The sequence below is a fragment of the Periplaneta americana genome, chromosome 14, assembly GCF_040183065.1.
Source record: "Periplaneta americana isolate PAMFEO1 chromosome 14, P.americana_PAMFEO1_priV1, whole genome shotgun sequence".
Lineage (NCBI taxonomy): Eukaryota > Metazoa > Arthropoda > Insecta > Blattodea > Blattidae > Periplaneta > Periplaneta americana.
Window position 1 is genome coordinate 49,628,999 of NC_091130.1, and position 25,143 is coordinate 49,654,141.

At 35.0% G+C, this 25,143-nt stretch overlaps 1 protein-coding gene across 1 annotated transcript in view; it reads left to right on the plus strand.

Moving 5' to 3' along the window:
• The window catches only part of LOC138712998 (glutamate receptor ionotropic, NMDA 2B-like), a 584,228-nt gene that overhangs the window by 173,365 nt on the left and 385,720 nt on the right, over positions 1–25,143 (plus strand). The window contains exons 4-5 of the mRNA XM_069844679.1: positions 10,619–10,764; positions 22,890–22,973. Of these exons, the coding sequence (XP_069700780.1) occupies positions 10,619–10,764; positions 22,890–22,973 (230 nt within the window). The remainder of the gene's footprint in view (positions 1–10,618; positions 10,765–22,889; positions 22,974–25,143) is intronic.

Below are 25,143 nucleotides of genomic sequence, written 5' to 3' on the forward strand. Positions count from 1 at the left end.
TTTGTTATGACGTCATGTCCGGCAGCAAACACTTGTTACTTAAGGGTTCACTCATTTTTTAAGTGACGACTATGAATTCCACCCTTATTCTCTTCAGCTCTAACCAACAATAACAATAATCCAGGTTGCTAGGCGACGATAGAAAAGATGTGAAAACGAATGAGGTGTATAAACAATTGAATGCTCTTTCGTATTTAAGTATAAAAATATGGGGGTGCCGTTTGAAATTTCAAAGTGAGGGTGGCTGGGGTGGGAGGTGAAATCTAAAATGCAATTAAGTCTGGTTTAAGACTTCCCCTTCAATAACTAAATTTGCGTTTTTTTTTTTTTTTTTTTTTTTTTTTGTTTAAATTGAATTCAATTTAAATAACTAGTTACTTAGAGTGGGATGTTTTGAAATGAAAGCCCTGTATGTAGATACATTTAAGGCTCATTCACAATGAAAGTTAAACGTAACGTAAACATTAACATAAGCACATAACATATGCCACAAACTTAAGTAGCCAAGGCCCATTCACAATGAAAATTAAACGTAACGTAAACATATCACGTGTGTGGAAACAAACATACCGAATCAACAAAACTACAGAATCTATTACATAAAAATGGAGAATTGCACAATGACTGATGATGTAGCTATTAAATTTATGTTTCTAATAACTACAATGGCATCAGTATATGGCTTTCAATACTTGAAATCAAAGAAACGGAGATGTAAAATAATCAACTTTTCGTCATATGATTCCATGTTGCGCGCTTAGCTATCATCACGGCCAATAGATCAAAGTATTGCCTGTAGGCAAAGCCCATGAGATGTTAAACAAAAAGTGAAAACACGCTTTCCGCTTGTGTACTGTTTCCAAATCGCATAAACATAAGCATGAAAGTTTGGAGTTTGCAAACTTTCATGTCAACGTCTTATGATTAAGATTAAGTTTATGCTTATGTAATTCATTGTGAATGCTTTCATTAAATAACATGGACACAAGGTTTTATGCTTACGTTATGTTTATGTTTAATTTTCATTGTGAATGGGCCTTTAGAGAGTTTTTCCTCCAGAAGTTTGTTTTATGTTTCAAATGCATCACGTATATTATACTTAATCACGAAGTTGTTTTGTTATATATTTTGCATATACTACAATATATTATTTTAAATTATGTAAGTTAATTATTTATGTTTCGGTCCGCACGCCGTAAAAAACATTGTACAGCCATTATATTTACCAATGTCCGCAGTACTCCGTAGAAAGACAGAGTTCGTACCTCGTCTCGCACACGTACCATTGATGTGTCTAGGCCTATTTGTGGAGTTCCACTGTATCTTGATATCTCCCTCTCATGTTCGAACATTGCATGACACTAGAGGTATACTGTTGGGTGAATTGGAATTAGGACGTGAAAAATTTATTCTTGTCACACATGATTAAAGTTTCATTTGCAACGAAATTTCAATATAACATTTTGTAACCAAAATGTTACCTCCTGTCACATTGCGGAATATTATAAAACACATAACTGGCTGGCTATTTTGTTGGACGAGACAATTAATGTTCGAACTAAGCGAAAAGTTAACTTCTCGGAAATCTGATATGACATTTCAACATACGAGTATGTGATTGACACGGAAGGGAAAAATAAATATCGTGTTGGAATTGAAAATTTTTCCTTTCATATATCGAATACAAAAATTTATATTTCAGCGGAAATATGTGCTTCGAATGCACAATAAAATTCAGGATGTCTTATTAATTTCGTCATTTGGAACTTCTAAGGAAAGTTATAATGAGTATTAATGACCATTAAGGGCTTAACTTACGTACATTGAAATGAGGAGGAATATAAAGGGCAATCGACGTGAAACAAATCGAGATTAGACTGTATCAGAAACACAGCCGCCATGTTTTATGCGTGAATACGCCGCAGATATTATCATTAATGTACCGATACACGTCACCAGTAACAATCAACGGCTCTTATTTCCAGATACCATATCCGTTATGGTGGAACTCCTGGGAGTAGCCATCTCGTATGCTATGAGAGTAAACATGTCAGTTGCTATAGTAATCATTGTGCTTTATCGTTTGCTACCTATTGCTTAGACGTCCGCTCACATTTGCACTGCATATGTCTCGACATTGTACATTTTTCTCTCTGCTCTCAAATTCACTCGCAAAATTTCTCCAATTTCACTTTCTGACTGCTGATTGTTGTTTAATTAAGGTTATAGCAAGGTTTGTTAAACGTTTGACATCACTGCGAACGTTCTATCGCTTCGCATTCTCCAGTTGCAATGCCTCGGCTTTCCCGTGACGCGCCAATTCGTGCCTTAGCTTCCCCTCTCCCGCATATCGCTAGGTGACGTCACCCTCTCATGGACCTTGAGTTGGACACATTGCCTTCATCTGTCGATCGCCGTTTACTTCATTGGAATATGTGTAGTAGTTTAGAAATTATAGGTGCGACAAAACTCGCATGAAAATGTGTCGTCGACTTTCTGAGATGACACCCCGGTACTGGACCGAACTTACAGACGTCAAAAATACTTTATCACATTTTCTTTTATGTATAATTCGTGTATAGTCTTTTCCAATCATCATATCAACTCCTGACAAATAGGTCTACAACAGTATTTTCCATTCTTCCGCCATAGTAGTACTCGAAGCCACACAGGTAGTCCTTTTTAAGGTCACTAAATATAGCAGCCGATACATGGATACATTATTCCCATTGTCATAATAAAAATTAACAGGTGCACAAGTCAGAATTCACACGTTTGTTGCAGACTGGACTAACAGTCCGATTAATCCAGCATTCAACCTGTGAGACCTAAGCAGATGTTTTGACACTGGTGACGGAAATACCAGCGTTGTAGTACGTAGTACACTAAAATGTGTAACGCTCAAAGGAATACCGTAGGAATTATTACAAATGCTAAATGAATTTCAAAATCGAAAATGAAATGCCTGAAGCCCATAAAACAAATTTTATTTCTTACAAATAAGGTCAAGTAACTTAAAAATGTCCAGGTCATATGGAAGCACGGCTTAACGTAGAAATTTTCATTCTCTTGTTCTCCTTTTCCAAGTGTTTCACACCTCTACATCTACCTACCTTGCCTCCCGTTTCAGTTACCTGTCATCATATCATAATCTCTTCACTCGCACGCAGAATAGCCGCATACTAGCCATACCAACACATAAGACATCATCGTATTCATCATCATACACAATCTCGCTCTCGCGCTTGTGGAATATCCTACCCAGTGACATCACAGACTGTCGGAATTTAGTAGCGTTCAAAAGCAAACTTATTAAGCATTTTCTTACTGCGTAGAGTAGGTTTATTTTTCACTTAATAAAAAAAATGTTTCTCTCTTCTTAACTTTTACAATAAACTGTCTAGCTATTATTAGCCAGTTAATCTTTAAGTACTCTGATTTTTATTGTATTTGTAAATTTAATATTAATTGTAACTATAGTCTAATAATTGTATTCTTAATATTGTAGTTGTAATCCCTTGGTAGAGGGGAAGAGAAGGCCTGATGGCCTTATCTCTACCAGCTTAAGTAAGTTTAAATAAATAAATAACACCTAACGAACGTGCACATTGCCTCTTCAAAACATGTGCTCAACCTTCTTCATTTGCAGGACGAGTAACATTATGCAAACCCTCCAAGAGGCATTTGAAAATAAAATTAAGAACATGGGAAGATAATACAAAACGACTCTAACGAAAATAACTTATACTTCCTTATTGTAAAAATTCTATTCCTTAATCCCTTTTCAATATGACTCTTCATGCTTTACGTACTTTCCTATAATATTGAGAAGACATAGACTTACAGATTGCAGAAATATTTGGTTTCCTGGATTTAGCACGCAGCAATTTTATACCATCACCCCCATTATAAAACTGACATTTAAAATTTATAAAGCAGTTACACTTCCAGTTGTTCTGTATGGTTGTGAAACTTCGACTCTCACTTTTTTGAGAAGAACAGACGTTAAGGGTGTTTGCGAATAAAGTGCTTAGGACAACATTTGTGGCTAAAAAGGGATGAAGCCACAGGAGAATGAAGAAAGTTACACAACGCAGAACTGCATACATTGTATTCTTCACCTATATTAAGTAGGAACATTTAAATCCAGACGTTTGAGATGGCCAGGGCATGTAGCATGTATGGGTGAATTCCGAAATGCATACAGAATGTTAGTTGGAAGACCGGAGGGGAAAAGACCTTTGTGGAGGCGAGACGCAGATGAAAGGATAATATTAAAACGAATTTTGGGGCAGTGGGATATAATGGTAGGGACTGGATTAATCTTGCTCAGGATAAGGACCGATGGCGGGCTTACGTTAGAGCGGCACAGAACTTCCGAGTTACCTAAAAGGCACTTGAAACTAAGTAAATGTATTATTATAGGCCATTATACTTACTTACTTATGACTTTTAAGGAACCCGAAGATTCATTGCCGCCCTCACATAAGCCCATCATCGGTCCCTATCCTGAGCAAGATTAATCCAGTCTCTACAATCATATCCCACCTCCCTCAAATCCATTTTATTATTATCCTCTCGTCTATTGCCTCCAAACTATCACTATATGTATTTGTGGATTCGCCCATACGTGCTACATGCCCTGCCCATCTCAAACGTCTGGATTTTTATGTTCCTAATTATATCAGGTGAAGAATACAATGCCTGCAGTTCTGCGTCGTGTAACTTCATTCCTCTTAGACCCAAATATTTTCCTAAGCACCTTGTTCTCAAACACCCTTAACATATGTTCCTCTCTCAAAGTGAAAGTCCAAGTTTCACAATCATACACAACAACCGGTAATATAACTATTTTATAAATTCTAACTTTCAGCTTTTTTGAGAGCATACTGGATGAAAATTACGATTATTATATTATATTATATTATATTATATTATATTATATTATATTATATTATATTATATTACATTATATTATATTATACTTACTTACTGGCTTTTGAGGAACCCGGAGGTTCATTGCCGCCCTCACATAAGCCTGCCATTGGTCCCTATCCTGAGCAAGATTAATCCAGTCTCTATCATCATATCCCACCTCCCTCAAATCCATTTTAATATTATCTTCCCATCTACGTCTCGGCCTCCCCAAAGGTCTTTTCCCCTCTGCTCTCCCAACTAACACTCTATATGCATTTCTGGATTCGCCCATACGTGCTACATGCCCTGCCCATCTCAAACGTCTGGATTTAATGTTCCTAATTGTGTCAGGTGAAGGATACAATGCGTGCAGCTCTGCGTTGTGTAACTTTCTCCATTCCCCTGTAACTTCATCCCTTTTAGCCCCAAATATTTTCCTAACCTTATTCTCAAAACCCTCAATCTCTGTTCCTCTCTCAAAGTGAGAGTCCAAGTTTCACAGCCATACAGAACAACCGGTAATATAACTGTTTTATAAATTCTAGCTTTCAGATTTTTTGACAGCAGACTAGATGACAAAAGCTTCTCAACCGAATAATAACAGGCATTTCCCATATTTATTCTGCGTTTAATTTCCTCCCGAGTGTCATTTATATTTGTTACTGTTGCTCCAAGATATTTGAATTTTTCTACCTCTTCGAAGGATAAATCTCCAACTTTTATAGTTCCATTTCGTTCAATATTCTGATCACGAGACATAATCATATACTTAGTCTTTTCGGGATTTACTACCAACCTTATCTCTTTGCTTGCTTCAAGTAGAATTTCCGCGTTTTCCCTAATCGTTTGAGGATTTTCTCCTAACATATTCACGTCATCTGCATAGACAAGAAGCTGATGTAACCCATTCAATTCTAAACCCTCTGTGTTATCCTGAACGTTCCTAACAGCAAATTCTATAGCGAAGTTAAAAAGTAAAGGTGATAGTGCATCTCCTTGCTTTAGCCTACAGTGAATTGGAAAAGCATCAGATAGAAACTGGCCTATACGGACTCTGCTGTAAGTTTCACTAAGACACATTTTAATTAATCGAACTAGTTTCTTGGGAATAATTATATTATATTATATTATATTATATTATATTATATTATATTATATTATATTATATTATATTATATTATATTATATATTATATTATTAATCTTGATTACAGACTTATCAATTAAGATTTGGTAAATTTGTTATATTAACAACTTTCCTGTGTTAGTTTCACATTATCTGGTAATTTACCTTATTTATTGACAAGTTTCGGCTTGATATTGGCGATTTTCAGATTTATAGTGAGATCCTTGGTCGTTTCCGGCTTCTTCTAATAGTGTCTTTGTGGAGGGTGCGCGTGTTTATGAGCTGTAGTGCTGTGTCGAACAGAGTGTGAGTTCTTAGATTTAATTGTGTACCGTATTGAGAATTTGATGTAGATGTGTTTTGAATGTATGTTTATTTCGTACTGTTCTAGTGTATTTAATTTCTAGTTTTTCAGTTCGACCAAAACTACGGCAACATACTGTAGAAGCAGACATATAAATCTCACATATTCAACAGAGAATCTGTTAGAACGAATAGACTATAATAACGCAATCATCGAATGTAATATGTATTTATTTGGTAGCCTACTTTACGTACATTACATGCTTGGTCACCATTAATAGAAAATATTTTGCAAACAACCATATCTTGTAAAGAAAAGGCTCTATTAATAATATATTATTTCTAACAAAATCATTTTTGTAAATAACCGTAAGATACAGAAATAAAAATTAAAAAAAATTGCACCAAAGGTCATGATAATATGAACAACAATATGAATAACGATATAAATAACACAAAATACAATAATTGGGAAGCATACACAATCAGAATCTAGAAAATTAGGCTACAAATTGAATTTCATAGCCTGGAATTTTCATGACACAGGGGGGATAACAAAATCACTCCACATGAATAATGCCGATTACTTCTTTCAGCAGATTTTATAACTGAAGACATGACTGCAAGAATTAGATAATGACCAAAAGAAAAGTTCCGAGAAAAATGAGAAAAAGATTTTACAACTTTTAAAATCCAGAATCAACTAAATGTTTTTATGCTCGACCATGCCGAAATGTAGTAATTATACACCTGGTAGCAGTCCTTTAACGCATGTCATTAAAGTACACCTACACATTAAAGTTCAGGTGTTCAGCCAATGACAAGTCAGCTTTGTACCGTTATATCGATTATTCTCGGATATGCAATCGAAAGACAATTAGCGAAAAGTCACGGAGGCTGGAAATCCAATACTGTCGCAGAAGGTTATGTTCTGTTACTATAATAATTAGCGTTAATTGTAAATAATATTCAAATAAATTCAATTTGTCATCTCGTTTTTCAATTCTAAATCAATTTCCAGGTTATATCAGAGTAATCTTCATCTTATTCTCTGCCAAGGTCAATGACATTCGGCCTCGGAAAAAATCAATACTTTCGCGTCTACGCACATCTCACAATTCAGGTCAGTGCGCACATAACCATAAGAAGACCTAATTTTAAATAATTTCAAGTTAGAGATATGGTCGCGCATAAAAAGTCGTATGAAACTTGCCTACAATGGTAATTAAGACGCTCGTATGAAAATTATGAAACGATCGCTGGGCTCGTTTCATAAACAGTCATACTTGCGTCTTAATTACTACCATTATAGGCTTGTTGCATAATGTACTATTACAAAGACTGAAAGTGTTCTGTTATGTGTGTGGATTCACAAAGTTTTGAAGCTGTGACATATGTAAATATGAAAAAAAAAAATTGGAAAATATGTGGTGGATATATCCATTTCTTGCACTCAAATAGTTTACAAGGTTTAAGAAGTAAAGTTATGATGCCAAATAATATTGCAACTTTATTTATAATGACAATGTCATACCTTAAAAGAATAAATAGAACCTACAGAAAATATAAATGCAAAAATATTATTTTTATTTCAAAGTGGACATAAGCGTGTAGTTAACTCCCTTAATAACAGTAATCTTTCAGTTGTTACCCTTAACAACACGCTAATCCCTTATTCATCTGTCGTAAAAAATCTTGGCTTCTTTTTTGATAATAATCTAAGTTGGAATTTTCAAGTTAAAGAAACGATAAAGAAAATCTGTTCCTCCTTTCACTCTTTGAGTCGCTTGAGAAACTTCTTGCCCCAGCAACTAAACCTTACCCTAGTACAAACCCTAGTAATGCCGCACTTCGATTATTGTGACGTTTTGTTAAGTGATCTAAGTTCTGAACTGTCAGTCAAGTTACAGCGAGCTCAGAATATGTGCATCAGATACGTGTGCAACATCCGACGATATGATCACATATCACCGTCCTTCGCAAGTCTCTCGTGGCTCCGACTTAAAGAACGCAGAACTTTACACTCTTTGTCTTTACTCTTTCGAATTCTGCACACCTCAACACCAAATTACCTTTCGTCTCGTTTCTCTTATCTATACTCTAACCACGACGTAAATACCAGATCACTTATCTGTGGCACGCTAAATATACCTCTTCATAGAACATCTTGTTATTCCTCATCTTTTACAATATCCACCTCGCGTCAATGGAATTCCTTGTCACAAAGTATTAGGGGCTGCAAGACAACAAACACCTTTAAGAACAGCTTAAAAGATAACCTTATTAGCATTTCACTCCAATCATACTGATTTAAAATATTACTGACTACACTGTTGCTTTTTTTCTTTAGACATCATCCTGATTGTGCTGCATTTTCAAAATTGTCTCATAATAATCTCTTTCTATTATCTAATATAATTTGAAATATATTAACATTCTATGTATTTTAGTTTAATTCTGCTACCCAGTTTATTTCAGTGTTTAATTAATAGTTCATAGTATTTTGTTGTTTAATTCGTAAATAACTCTTGTATACATGTAACTCTCATCTAAATCAAATTGTTGAATTCTTTGTAAGTTCATGCATATGTATATACACTTTTTGCTGGTTGTGTGGAAGAGAAGGCCTTACGGCCTTAACTCTGCCAGCTAAAATAAATCATTATTATTATTATTATTATTATTATTATTATTACTATTATTATCAGTCAAAATATGAGGCATCAGTTTCCGCTTCATTTAAGGCAACTTGATTACTAGTAAGATCATTGTACCAACTCATATGCACAGGTGGTTTGTCTTTCTGTGCCAGTTTCATTATGTCATATTTCTTGGAATCCAGTGGCAATTTAGCAGAATATGCTTTGGGAGCATTAAAATCTGGAGTCTTGTGAGCGTGGGCTATTTAAACATACAAAACGTGTTTCGGACAATGTTCCTCTGATCAATGGAAACAGATACTTCTCTTCCTTCATAAATGATATTGCGGTATAGACTTATTGTAAAGAATTCTGTTGCATTTTTTATTATTTTCTTGAAGAATGGTGCCATATGCTCTTAACATTAAGATGATTTCTTTTTGCGCCCTAATAACTAAGAAACTGTTGGATGCAGAATCCATAACGTTATACCATTATTTTGGTAGAAATAAATAATATTTCATCCTTTGAAGTTTCTCGATTTGTGCAAATGCCCTATCACAAGGCATGAATGAATGGCCCGCTCAGGAAAATGGTGGTGTATTTTTACAAATCGCCCCAATGCTGCAAGCCAACTCAAGAACTGGACCACCACAGAGTTTTAATTTTGGCCAGCACAGTTATCCGTAAAGATATGCCGTTCTTTCACTTCCTTGTTTTAAGAGTGCCACAATCTCGCTTGCTCCCTTTTTCCCCAATATTTTCATTATACATGTAGGCCTACATTTTGGAGTGTCCACTTTTACAAGAATATATTCCCATATTAAAAATCCACATTCATTGCACTGTGAATTTCAGTTTTTACCATCTTAGAAATCCAGATTGACTGTAGTAGGAAGTAGATATGGTCATTATCTTTTTCTTGCATTCAAAGAGGAAGTAACTAAAAATACGTCTCTTTTTGACAAATGTGTACACTTTTAGTGAATAATTCAAATGGTATCGTATAGAGGGAATCCTCAACAACACAGATCACATGAAAACTCATTTTCACCAAATGTGGTCATTATATAGTTCTCGCATTCATGTCATCAATTATTAATTTGAAGAGTCCACTGCAAGAATGATGGATGTCATTTGGAATACATTTTGAAGGAGAAGCAATTGAAAGTTTGAAACGCTTAATGCTCAAAGTTTAACTGTGATTTTCCGATCATTACTGGACAATGACTATCAGTGTTAATGCCATATAACTCTGTATGTACATTCTATATGTCTTAAGCTATGCATTGACAGTCTTGGTTCATTTTCGACAAGAACGTGACATCCATCATTCTTGCAGTAGGCTCTTCATTTGTGTTACTCTTATTTAAAAATGTTAGTAGGCATATAACGGACAAATACGTGGAATTTCAAAAATAAATATGGGAAAAAATGAAAATAATATTGGAAAGTCATCAGTGGGATAACCCTATTACCCTCCCTTGGTAGCAGGAGGGTTACTTTTGTCCTGGTTCTAAGCGATTAGCATCATTGTGCCTCGTCTTGATGCGTTCCGGCTGTAAAGTAGCCCTAGTACTCAATATTTATAACACTGCAAATTGCTGAGATTCCTGTGTTGCTTCTTTTTCCAGGATGTCAGTGATGAGCACCCTCGTCCTGAGCAACGCATCGGACTTGGCTGAGCTCTGCAATACAGAGGCCCGCATCATTCTTCTATATTCGACCCGTGAGGAGGCCAGAAACATTATGGCAGAGGCCACGAGGCTCAAACTAACAGGTCGGTGCATTCCGGAGATACTCAAAATCAGCCCCCGGGCGACCCAGACATCAAACAAATTGTTTAAATGCCACGCATATGCCGAAACGATGCCCTATGAAATATGTATTACAGTGGAAATGAACCAAAATCAAGACTCAGAACTGCGGTTTTGTAACTGATCCCAGAACTTCAATAGCTGGTACCTGAATCCGATAACGGTCAGTGCGTGTGATATTTGTGGTGACTACCGCAGTATGCGCACGCTAAAATATAAACTACAACAATGCTGTACCAGATATCCCACATATTTCTCATATGGCGACACAATAGGGAAAGTGAATTGAACTGCCATACTGCAAATAATTCTAATTTAGCAGATAACATAAACCCCTCAATATCAACAAAAAAATTTTGGGTTACACTACACTACGGTTATCTTTACCTCTGTTTGAGGTTCTGTCTGATATGTACAGTTCCTCTTAAAAAGAATGAGACGACTCTTGGTCGTCGTAAGTTAAAGTTCTAAAGCGCGGTTCACTCGATATCGACGTAGCCAGGAAGACATCTGGTCGTGCATGCGTAGGCCTATTTTCACCCTACTCCAAAGTGCACACCAGTGAAAATGTTATCAGTTGGACGCTGACGACTTACAACTTTACATTCATTCCCGAACTTGTACAATCAAAGACTCTGTGACCAGAATTAATGAAGATCTTGCATCTGTAGCTCAATGGGCGCAAAAATTTGAACTCAGACTAAACCCAGACAAATCACAAGCTATAATAATGGACCACCAACGAGCATTAAACAAAATAGATCTAGCCACTGTATCAAATACAAAATAAATAATACTACAATTACATATAGTAAGACAGTAAAAAATTTAGGGGTATATTTAGATTCAAATTTAAATTTTCAAAGTCAAGTGACCTACATATGTAAGAAAACTTTCTCCATAATTCATTCCCTCAAACAATTAACCAGTGTTTTACCTCTCAGCCTTAAAAAGAACGTGATGCAAACTTTAGTGATGTCCCACTTCGATTATTGCGATTCTTTATTCGCGAATCTAAATACTGATCTTGCCCATAGACTACAGCGTGTTCACAATATCTGCGTTCGTTTCGTTTGTAACATTAGAAAATTCGATCATGTAACACCGTCACTAGAATTGTTGTCTTGGAGTCCACTTAAAGAAAGAAGATTCTTCAACTCTCTCTTATTACTATTTAAAATCATCCACACCTCCACACCCTCCTACCTAGCATCTCGTTTTGTTTACCTTTCACTACCTCGAACCCGGAACATGTACCTTCTCTCTATTCCTCTGCACAGAACATCCTTCTACTCATCATCTTTCAACATATCTATTCCACGCCTCTGGAATTCTCTCCCTGACCACGTCAGAGACTGTCGGACAATAACAAAATTCAAATTTAAATTAAAAAATCACATTCTAGTTCGTGGAATTGCTTGTTGAACACATGTCAGGTTGCGCAACTTCACCTTAACCCATGACATATAGTAAATATTGTAACTATGCTGTTGTAAAATTGAAAATTAATATGTACTGTATTTATTATTATTATTATTATTATTATTATTATTATTACTACTACTACTACTAATGCATATAGAGTGTTAGTTGGGAGACCGGAGGGAAAAAGACCTTTAGGGAGGCCGAGACGTAGATGGGAGGATAATATTAAAATGGATTTGAGGGAGGTGGGGTATGATGATAGAGACTGGCTTAATCTTGCACAGGATAGGGACCGATGGCGGGCTTATGTGAGGGCGGCAATGAACCTTCGGGTTCCTTAAAAGCCATTTGTAAGTAAGTAAGTAAGTAAGTACTACTACTACTACTACTACTACTACTACTACTAGTATTATTATTATTATTATTATTATTATTGTTATTGTCAGTTATCAATATCATCATTGCAATCTCTGTTTTCTTTCTTTTTGTTGTATTAGCTCGATGAGAGCACTATAATGTACTTTTGACTCTGTTGACCCTCTATAGGGCTTTAACTTAATTTGTATCATTTTCATCAGTGTTTGTATTTCTTTTTTGTATTTATATGTGCTATCTCGTAGGATGGAAGAGAAGGCCTTATGGCCTTAATCCTGTCAGATTAAATAAATTATTGTTATTATTATTATTATTATTATTATTATTATTATTATTATTATTATGTCTGGTGTAGGTGTCCTTTTACGTCCTTGAACGTTTACCTTTAATGAAAGATTGAAATATACCGTGTAACACGAAAGTCATTCACCAAAGTGGAAATAGTAATATGCGTTACAAGAGCGGTATGTTGAAGTTTTCATGTTCGAGGAAAAGTTTGAAAAAGCGAAACGTAGTTGAGCTTTTTTGATTTCCAAGAATTAAAAGAAAACATACCGCTCGTGTATCGTACATTATTTTGTGCTAAGATCGTTTATTACATACCTGAAAGAGGAATTTCTAATTAGTTGCAATGAAACCTCCATCTTGGTTTCTGTTCAATGACGGCAAATTTGCAAAACAAAAATATCTATCTTCAACATTGTTGCTTTAAAATGTTTTCTGTGTTTACTATACTCCAGCAGGCCGTGATATACATCTGTCTTTTTCCCCCCAATCTATAAATGCGAACTTAAAACAAACGGCTTCCTTAATGTTACATGAATCACGAATGCAGTAACTTTAGTGGAGTTGTAGAGTTTACTTCATTTTTTGCAAATATTTAAAAACAATAATTAACAGTGCAATTTAGGTAAAATTGAACGTCTTTAAAAATAATATGTTAAAAGCCTAAAGCAGTAAAATCAATATGTCACTTAAGCGGTAAGAAGAGGGAAATTGTTATGTGTGTTCGGTTGGGAATACTGAATGCGGAATTTTAGACTTACCGCGGATTGGTTTTGTGCGGAAACCAAGCAAATATGCACGATCTCGCACAAAACAATATTAAGGGGTTAGTACAGCTTACAGCAGTACATTTTTTGGAAATATTCAATATTTTTTTCCTCCATTACTGTATCCTGTACAATAATGAAAATTGGTACGTGTAAAACACTGCCCTTCTGCTATATGAAAAAAAAATTTCCGATTAAAAAAAATATTCTTTTTTTTTTTTTTTCAAAATTCACTATGCAGTGATAAAGCATTTCCCTCATAACTCATAAACTTGTTAACTTTTTCATGTTCTCTCTCTTTTATTTTATTGCTGAAACTCATGTTTATATCATGCTCTTTCAATTACATTCCTCAATAAAAAATAATTATTTTATTTTGTGTTAGAAGAAAATACTGATATTTGACCATTTTTTAAAATGAATTTATTTTTTATCCGACAATCTATCAAAGGTAGAGAAGTGATCTTATATTATATTATAGATATGACATGCATAAATACACACAAAAAATTTCATCACAGAATATTGGATAGTTTTTTAGTTATGTGAACAACGCTTCATCACTACGCAGTGAAATTAATTTAAAAAAATATAAATAATTTTTTTTAGTTCGTAAACATATTTTTCAAATATAGCAGAAGGACAGTGTTTTACACATACTAATTTTCATTATTGTACAAGATACAGTAATGGAGGAAAATAATGTTGAATATTTCCAAAATTTTACTGCTATAAGCTGTACCTAACCCCTTAATTTTGAAATGACAAATGTAGGCATATAGCAGACAGCAAGGAACATTGTAAGAACCACGACAAAGACAATAAGGATCACGACAAAGATCAGGACCATGGTTACATACAAGAAACACGACAAACACCACGACGTGGATTATGCCAAGACATAGACCACCATAAGAATTAAAAGGACCAGGACTACGAAAAGGACTATTAGAAAGACAACAAGGACCACGATAAAGATCAAAATCATGACCATGATAATATACTATGACAAGAAACACAACAAATACCACGACAAGGATTACAATAAATACCACGACATGGACCACGAAATTTACCATGATAAGGACTATAACAAAGACAACAAATACTTATTAAGGACCATGACAAAAGCAGCAAGGAAGACAATAAGGACTATTACAATGCCAACAATGACGACAATAAAGACAACACAGATCACGATAAGGGACATGTCAAAGACAACAAGGACTAAGATCAAAAATCACGATAAAGATCACGATAAGGGACATGTCAAAGACAACAAGGACTAAGATCATAAATCACGATAAAGTTCACGATAAGGGACATGTCAAAGACAACAAGGACTGCTACAAAATAATAAGGATCACGATAAGAACCATGACAAGAAAAACAAGAACCAATATAAGAAACGCGATATACATAAGACAAGGGCCATGATAATAATTGGGAATTAGACCACGATAAGGAGAAGGTTCATGATAAGAGTCACGACATGAACCACGACAAGGACCAAGAGCATGATAAGCATCATAACAAAGACAACAAATACCACGATAAGGACCATAATAACGACCACAAGACAAGGATTACGATAATATTCAATAGTCAGAGGAAGAACAATTGTTTGCATGCTCTCAAGTCTGATTAGTGTAATATGTAGCTAATAGGCGATTGCATGCAATGGAGGGGGAAAGGAACTAATCACCCTACGCCATTATCTCCTAGCCTAGTTGCCTCATGAGTGATACATTATTTGTGTCACTTATAAGGTTCAAACCTGTCTTCGGACAGTTGACTAAACCAGTGGTTCCCAATCTTTTTTGACTGACGATACACTTTACTGAACGCCCATGATATCGCGACACATTTATTGTTATTAACAACTAGCCGTACCCGTGCGCTCCGCTGCACCTGTTAGAAATAAATATAAAGTAATTACATAATTAAAATAGGACATTTGATCCAGGGAACATTCGTGTTTGATAGAAGGATAAATCGTTTAATATGTTACTTAATTTAAATTGTATTTAAATAATTAAAATTCGATCATTTTGGTCCAGAAAGCACTCATTTGGTGCAATGACAATTCCTTTAACATATTTATTAATTGTTGTTACATGCAACCATAGTTTAATGAACATTGACATCATTTTGATTTAATGTGTATACTTTATTTTAGTTGCTATATGTTTCCAATGAATTATGGAAATAACTTAATTTTAACCCTTGTTGTTTTCTACGTATTCAGTAAATGGCGCGTGGCCCACTATGGTTCTGAACCCTTCAAATAACTTAAATTATATTATATCAGAAGTTACTGTAATAACATTACAGTATTATGTCCATCTAGAGAAACTATACTTTCCAATGGTGAAATAATAATTAATTATACAAATCGGTTAATTTAGCTTCCGATATTACTTCATACAAAGACAGAAACATTCTCTGTAGGCTATCTTTCACAGCTTTCGATTGTTGTTGTCCAAGGCCCCTTACAGACCAAGTCATTTGTTTTTTATTTCGTTACACGGCCTTAGATGGCAGTTATTTTAATTTTAAAACTCATTTATCTCGTTAAATATCAGTCCTATCAAAATTTTTCAAAGAATAAAACTTATCGAAAATGATTTTTAAAGAAACCTTTGTTATGTAACATTTTTCACAAAAATCAATAATACGCGAGATATTTCGATTTATTTAATTCAGGTCCCTTTATAATCCCCCTTTTAAATAATTTATTTTGAATGCCATATAGCCTAAAATCTAAGTTACAACGGACTTAATTTATATTCCAATTTTCATCGAAATCCGTTCAGCCATTATCGCGTGAAAAGGTAACAAACATACAGACAGACAGAAAGACATACAAACAAAAATTTCAAACAAGCGATTTTCGGTTTCAGGGTGGTTAATTATATATGTTAGGACCAATTATTTTTGGAAAATCGAAAATTACCAGAAAAATTTCGGCTACAGATTTATTATTATTATAGATATAATAATAACAAGCACTGCTTTTCCTCTGGAGAAAAAGGTGGTGGAACTCAGTGTAGAATATTTTATAGCGAATGGGGGATTACTGTTCACTGCACGGGAATTTTGTCGTTTTTAATCCCCTTTTTGTCCAACTAAGACTTTCAAGGTCTAAGTGGAATTCAAAGAAAAATTATATTAAAAACATAATTATTAACATATTTCTGTTGCATGACAAAAAATGCAATAAAAAGGTGCCTGAACGCCGATACAGCGCGTTCCGCCAGAAAAAAAGTACCTGTCGATCCGAAGGTGCGCTAGGGCGTGGGTTCGATTCCAGCTTGGAATGATTACCTGTTAGTTTTTTCGAGGTTTTCCCCAACCATAAGAAAAATATCAGGTAATCTATGGCGAGTCCTTGGCCTCATCTCGCTACTACCAATCTCATCTACGCTAAATAACTTAATAGTTGATACATCGCCGTTAAATGACTAAAAGAGACGTCTCACTAGGTTTACTATGCAATCTTTTCCATGCTTTAATACAGTTGTTTCTTGAAGAACAACATGGCAACTTCGCTGGATGGGGAGGAGGGAGTTTACAAGTACGCGGTACAGCTCAAGCGGATACAGACATACCGCCTAATATTGTAACCTTTAATAATTATATATTATTACAATGTACCGAAGCACATATGATATTTCCATGTAGATATTCTGCGTCATCATACGATGAAAGAGTAATGGAACGGAGAAAAATTCTCTCCGGCGCCGAGATTTGAACCCGGGTTTTCAGCTCTACGTGCTGACGCTTTATCCACTAAGCCACACCGGATTCCACCCCGGCGTCGGAAGAATCGTCTCAGTTTTAAGTTCCAACTCTTGGGTTCCCTCTAGTGGCCGCCCTCTGCACTACGTCACAGATATCTATGAAGCTAGGACCGAAGTCCACACATGTTCTGAGGTGCACTCGTAATGAGTGACTAGTTGGCCGGGATCCGACGGAATAAGCGCCGTCTTAAACCACGAAGTGACTTACGCATATCATATATATTATTATAATATACCGAAGTACATATGATATTTCCATGTAGATATTCTGCGTCATCATACGATGAAAGAGTAATGGAACGGAGAAAAATTCCCTCCGGCGCCGGGATTTGAACCCGAGTTTTCAGCTCTACGTGCTGACGCTTTATCCACTAAGCCACACCGGATTCCACCCGGGCGTCGGAAGAATCGTCTATTATTATGCAACGAAATTCTACGCGAAGATTCTCTTGCGAATACAGAATCGACGTTTATATTCTAAGATGGAAGAACAGTTGGAAAAATAGCAGTTTGACTTCAGGAAGGGAAAAGGTACGAGAGATGCAATTGGACTGCTACGGACAATAGGCGAAAGATATCTAGAGAAGAATAAAGAAGTGTATGTAGTATTTGTGAAGTTAGAAAAGGCTTTTAACAGAGTGGACTGAAATAAACTGATGGGGGGGGGGATTCTAAAGAAAATTGGTGTGGATTGGAAAGAGAGAAGATTGTTCAGTAATCTTTACATGAAACGAGTGAAAGTCAGATAGGAGGAGAAATGTCAGAAAGAAGTCAAATTGGGAGAGGAGTACGTCAAGGATGTCCTTCATCATACCCCGTTCAAAATCTAATTGGAGGATTTAGTAAAGAACTGTTATCAGAACATGGCAGCAGTGATAGTATGAGGAAGAAGAATAAAGTACATAAGATTTTCTGATGTTATGGCCTTATTAGCAGAAGAAGAAATGATACTAAAGACTATTATAATACTGGAGCTAAATGACAGCTGTGAGCAGTATGAGATGAAGATAAATGTTAATAAGACGAAGAGCATGATCATAGGACGAAAACTACAGAAGATAAACTTGCGAAATGTAAATAAGACAGTAGAGCAAGTGGACAGCTTCAAATACTTGGGGTGTAGGCCTACTATAAGCAGTAACACGAGCTGCTGCCAGGAAATCGAAAGAAGGGTAACTATGGAAAAGGACGTTTTTATAGAAAAAAGAGCATCTTCTGCGGGCCTCTGGAAAAAGAACTAAGGAGGAGACTAGTGAAGTGCTTTGTATGGAGTGTGGCATTATATGGGGCAGAAACAAGGACATTACGGTGAAGTGAAGAGAAGCGAATAGAATTATTTGAAATGTGGATATGGAGAAGAATGGAACGTGTGAAGTGGACAGACAGAATAAGAAATGAAGTTGTGTTGGAAAGAGTGGGTGAAGAAAGAATGATGCTGAAACTGATCAGGAAGAGGAAAAGAAATTGATTGGGTCACTGCCTGAGCAGAAACTGCCTACTGAAGGATACAATGGAAGGAATGGTGAACGGGAGAAGAGTTCGATGTAAAAGAAGATATCAGATGTTAGACGACATTAAGATATATGGATCATATGAGGAAACAAAAAGGAAGGCAGAAAATATGAAAAACTGGAAAATGCTGGATTTGCAGGGAAAGACCTGCCCTTGGGCAGAACACTAAATGCATGTATGCTTAAATGAATGTATAAATAAAATAATTAACTTGCGATATGACCAGAGATGTTAAAGCGAGTAAAACAGCCAAAAAATAAAAATAAAATAAGCTGATTAGTATGTCTCCAGAAAAAATATAACAATGTTTACAGAGAAAGTGACATTTTATTTAAATTAATTCAGTTGAATTGGTGACGTATTACCCTCCTATAAACAACATGTTTCCATAAATCATCAATAATACCCTCGTTAATATGTTTCCCGTTATCTATTCTGACAACATGAATCCGTTCCAATGACATAAAATAATTATCACCTTTATAATCACGCAAATTGTTTACTTAATAACCTTTAATCTGTGGGCATTACGAATCTAACACATGCTAACGAAACGATGGCAGAGGACGAGTAGTTCCTAATGTTCCCGCATGGATGGATATCTGTATTAACTGAATGCAAACTATGTAATAATTCCATTAATCAATACCATCGAATTTTTCTTTAGTTCCACTAGAAGTTCCACCACGACCTGAAATTATATTAAATTATTTCACGATCTGAAATTATGTTGAAAAATATTAAATATCTCAGCAATGCTCACTCGCACTCAAAGAGACGCTCCGTGCTCTGTTTACCTACTTAGATAAAACACGCGGAGCAAGTCCACTGCAATCGGCAAGCATGTTTAGGTAAAGCATAAAAGTCAAGGAATATTATGGGCAGTAAAAGTCGATCTTACTGGAATGGGTGCTTAAGAGTTGTTAATTCATTATAAAAAGTGAATCTGATACAACGGTAATACAAATTTAATTTAATTTTGTAGAATATACTGTATATACCTATAAGATTAAAATAAATAAATAAATAAAAATAAATAAATACATAAATAAATACATGAATAAATAAATGAATAAATAAATACATGAATAAATGAATAAATAAATGAATAAATACATGAATAAATAAATGAATGAATAAATGAATAAATAAATGGATAAATAAATGAATAAATAAATAAATAAATGAATAAATAAATGAATAAATAAATACATAAATAAGTAAATGAATAAATAAATAAATACATAAATAAATAAATGCATAAATAAATAAATACATAAATAAATACATACATACATAAATAAATAAATACATAAATAAATATATACATAAATAAATACATGAATGAATAAATGAATAAATAAATGAATAAATGAGTAAATAAATAAATGAGTAAATAAATAAATGAATAAATAAATAAATAAATAAATAAATAAATGAGTGAGTAAGTAAGTAAAGAAATAAATAAGTAAATAAATAAATATTACTGGGACAATTTCATCAGTTTTTTTTTCTTCCCTCTTTTTTTTTACTTGGTTATTTAACGACGCTGTATCAACTACGAGGTTATTTAGCGTCGATGGAATTGGTGATAGCGAGATGATATTTGGCGAGATGAGGCCGAGGATTCGCCATAGATTACCTGACATTTGCCTTATGGTTGGGGAAAACCTCGGAAAAAACCCAACCAGATAATCAGCCCAAGCGAGGATCGAACCCGCCCCCGAACGCAACTCCGGATCGGTAGGCAAGCGCCTTAGCCGACTGAGCTTCCGTTCGTTCCAATATTCCTTGCACATACAATGAAGCATAATTATGATCGCACTGCTAAAAGACCACCGTTCGCCATTTCTGTCAAAAACGAAATTTACGTCTCGCCATGCGCCACTTCCAACTTCTCGAAAGGGCTGTAGAAATACTTCACGTTCTGTTGAGTTTTCTGCCTCCGATGCTCGACGCAAATTGGCGTCTGAAAGTACAGATAAGGAAACCAGGGAGACGTGAAGCTGGATAAATTAACTTGCAATCATGGACCCAGATCAATACGAAAACACAAGCCTTTCGTTCATTTCTTTATTCTGTGTGGGGAGCCACGAAAACAATGCATTTCTACCACATTCAAGGATAATAAATACAACCCATCATTATAAAGGTGTAATAGACTATAGTAATCGTTACTGTTTTGTTATCATTTTTGTGATTATTATTATTATTATTATTATTATTATTATTATTATTATTATTATTGTTACTATTATTTCCTACAAATCTTTTTGATGGTAGTTTAAATTATGGAAATGGGTTATTGGGAACTTTTCTCATTCACATTCTTACTCAATCCTACAAACAATGCATGTATTCCACCGTCCAATCAAACGGTCAGATACAAAACCGTCCTGTCCGAGAGAGAATGTCCGATGCAGTATGCTGTGGCCTAGTTGGACTCCTTGTAGATCTATTTAAAATACGTATATTCAAGAAAAGTATCGCATTCGTAAGTTACAAATTCCTTTTCAAGTCTGTCATGTTTATCTTTATTAACTAAAATATTCAAGAAACATCTGTTCTGTGTAAAATATCTACAACTTTTACATGCTTCAGAAATTCAGTCTCAGTTATTTCTTTACTTAGTTTTCCCTCCTGTTTTAGTAATAAATATTATATTTTCCCGTGACAACTCTGCTTTTCCGCAATAATTTTCCCTTTATCCGTAATTGTTGGAGGAAATTTGTAATATTTTTTTAAATATTTTGCACCTCTATAATTCTAATTTTCTTTTAATCTTATCATAATTGTTGAGGCAATTTGCGGATATGTTACCAAAAAATTTCCCAGCACAAATATTGTACCATAACTATTTCATCTAGTTTTTAATTCTATGAGAAATGTATTGTCCACAGCCAATTTCAAATGGAATCCATACGCAAAAATCATGTCTTAGGCATTAATATATCTGCGGGAGCTGCACATATCCAGAGAAGCCACTTAGGCTTTAATAAGCGGACTGCGGGTCACCGAGAGAGTGTAGCTCCCTAGCATAGATGGCGTCTTGGTGAGTCGTGGAATCGATGGCGGCATGGAGTTCTGATTGAGGATGCAGCAGATTCAGGCACATGAATTGCGAACAGATGCCATCGATCTGAGGATGCTGCAGAATAACATCATAGGCAGGCGGAGGATCAGGTCTCCAGTCAGAACTGGATGCTGTGGCTGAATAGATACGATGGAACCATGCAGTGAATCACGCGCTTGAAGAGCGATCCTAATGGACTTCAACAATCTTTCTAACATAAGGAGGTTGCGCAATAAGCCTAAAGCTGTGGTGCTTTGAGAAAGAACAGACCATATGACCTACCATAATTCTTGAGATGATGATGATGATGATGATGGTGGTGATAATGGAATGTAATCGGATGAGAATGGAGGCTGGAAAAAGCATCTATAAGGTAACGAGTTACAGTCAGTAGCGAAATCCGGTTTCGTAAACCTGCAACAACGGTTGAGGGGGACTCATCTTGCTGATCACACGTCACCACTGTACTGGTTGGATAATCGTTCACCTCTGTTGAGATATGTGAACGTGTGACCAGCAGTCGGCTGGTAATCCTTGGTCTTTCATAGGGTGTCGTTCGACGAATATTTTATTTATTCAGATGAAAACCAACGCATTGAAACAACATCTACAGTATGATAATTGAACCCGCAACTTTATTGAACACACTATAATCTTTTGTACAGTATTTCTGCTCTGATTATGGACACCGAGTTTACGGAATCGATTATTGATGAGCTGGGTTGTATAACTTGAGATAAAGAAGGCGCAGGGAATAACTGATAAGGTTGTGTTTAAATAATAAAATTAAATGTCATATGTTACTGACTATTCTTTTCTTAATAAAGATTGTTCTGTTTCTTTTTCAGGCACGAACTACCTGTGGCTGGTAACCCAAAGTGTGATAAGCGACGTGATGGAGGGACCGAAAGAGTTCCCAGTTGGCATGCTGGGTAAGTGGAAGTCGTTATGTTTTTAATTTCCAATCAGGAAATTCCACATATACCAGCGTTGTTATACTTAATCCCACTTAATCATAACAACCTATAAAATGTTACGTATACACGCCCGTTTCCAATTGTAACTTTTATACAGCCCTACACAAATTGCGATCGTCCATCAACGTGGGAAAAATATGGCCAGCAATAAAATTTATAGCGGTGTGGAATTACGTACGTTTTTTGAACACTTTACAATAACCGTAATAAAAGAGAGCAATGACACGGACCACACTTTCTATTTGCTTTTCGTACCCATATCGGTACTTTACACGAAGCCTATATTTTGAAATTTTTCAACGTTAACTACACGGACATGGTAGGGGTCCCATGAAGTCACGTCTGTCAGCATGAAGATAGACAGCCATAATGACACAGAACAATACAGAACTTAGAAATCATGGGTATAGCGAAAAGTTTAGCGAGATGAATTTTTGCGTGGGTTCAAACACCAATTGGGGTGATTATCTGCATGGAATCTTTTCTTAAGGTTTAAGTACTTTTAAGTATACTGAAAAATTGGTGAAATTCAGTATTTTTCTTCCTCAGCAGTGAATAAATCTCAAACTTGAAGTTTTTTGTTGAATATACATTATTTTTTAAATTGTTTAGTATTTTTCAGATTTAGTGAAACTATTACCATTACGGGTTATTAGAAATACAAAATGGCGCCCTAACTTCCGTTTATTTAAACGGGTTCGCTGACAACTCAAACAGTTTTTAAGATATTGCAGTGAAAATTTGAGTAGAATTTTATTTTATAATTATGAACAAACCAACCTAGCACTATTGGTTTAACACTTATAATTTATTTGCTTTCAATATTTTTGACCTAATGAAATTTTGAAAAAACTTAACTTTAAAACAAAAATTAAAATAACAAATATATCTTGTGAAGATATTTCAGAGATTATAGGTAGGTGGTATTGTTCCTACAAAAAAATAAAATAAAAATAAAAAGTAATTTGCAAATATTTACATTAGTGTAAATTATCACGGAAACGGCATTTCAATGCATGAAATGCAGTTGCCATTTTGAATTTCTAATTACCCGTAAAGATAATAGTTAATTTAAATCAGAAAATGCAGTAAAATATCATTAATCCGCACTAATTGGAAGGATAAGTTGACCGGTTTAACGAAAGTCCGGATTAACTGAAATAACCTAAAATAATAGTAGAAGGTGTATTAAAACTTCGTTTACAGCAACAAAAAAGTTTATTATTTTGTATTTAAAGGGCATAGGCCTAAATACATTATACAGTACAGTAAAACGTAAAGCAATATATACTTAAACTTTAAACATTTTTTTTCTTTTTTTTTTTTGTGTAATCGATAATAATATTTATGCTCGACCATACCAAAACGTAGTAATTATACACCTGGTAGCAGTCCTTCAATGCATGTCATTAAAGTACACCTACTCATTAAAGTACAACTGTTCAGCCAATGACAAGTCACCTTTGTACCGTTATAAAACCTCAGCCAATGACAAGTCAGCTTTGTACCGTTATAACCGCAAGTATCGATTATTCTCGGATTTGCAATCGAAAGATAATTAGCGAAAAGTCACGGAGGCTGGAAATCCAATACTGTCGCAGAAGGTTATGTTCTGTTACTATAATAATTAGCGTTAATTGTAAATAATATTCAAATAAATTCAATTTGTCATTTCGTTTTTCAATGTCTAATTTAATTTCAATGTTATATCAAAGTTAATATTTAGTTTACTCTGTAGGTTCTTATAGGCTATTAAGGTCAATGTGGACATCTGTTCTTCCACCATGTTAATAATATCAAAAGAAGTGTTTATACAAATTCTGGTCACTTGACCGCTATTACGAGGTCGTGCAGAAAGTGATTGTCCCCGGGGCACTTTACAGAAAAAAAAACACAATTGCATGGAAGGATTTATTGAAACAGATACAATTGTTGCGCTATTTGTCAACATATTCCGCACTAGAATTGAGACATTTGTCAAAACATGGGATACATTTTTGTATCCTTGTGTCGTAGAAGTCAGCAGCCTGGGATCGGAACCAGCGATTGACAGCCGTCTGCACTTCTCTGGCGACCCCATAATATGACAAATGTCTTAATTTCGGTGGGGAATATGTTAAAAAAA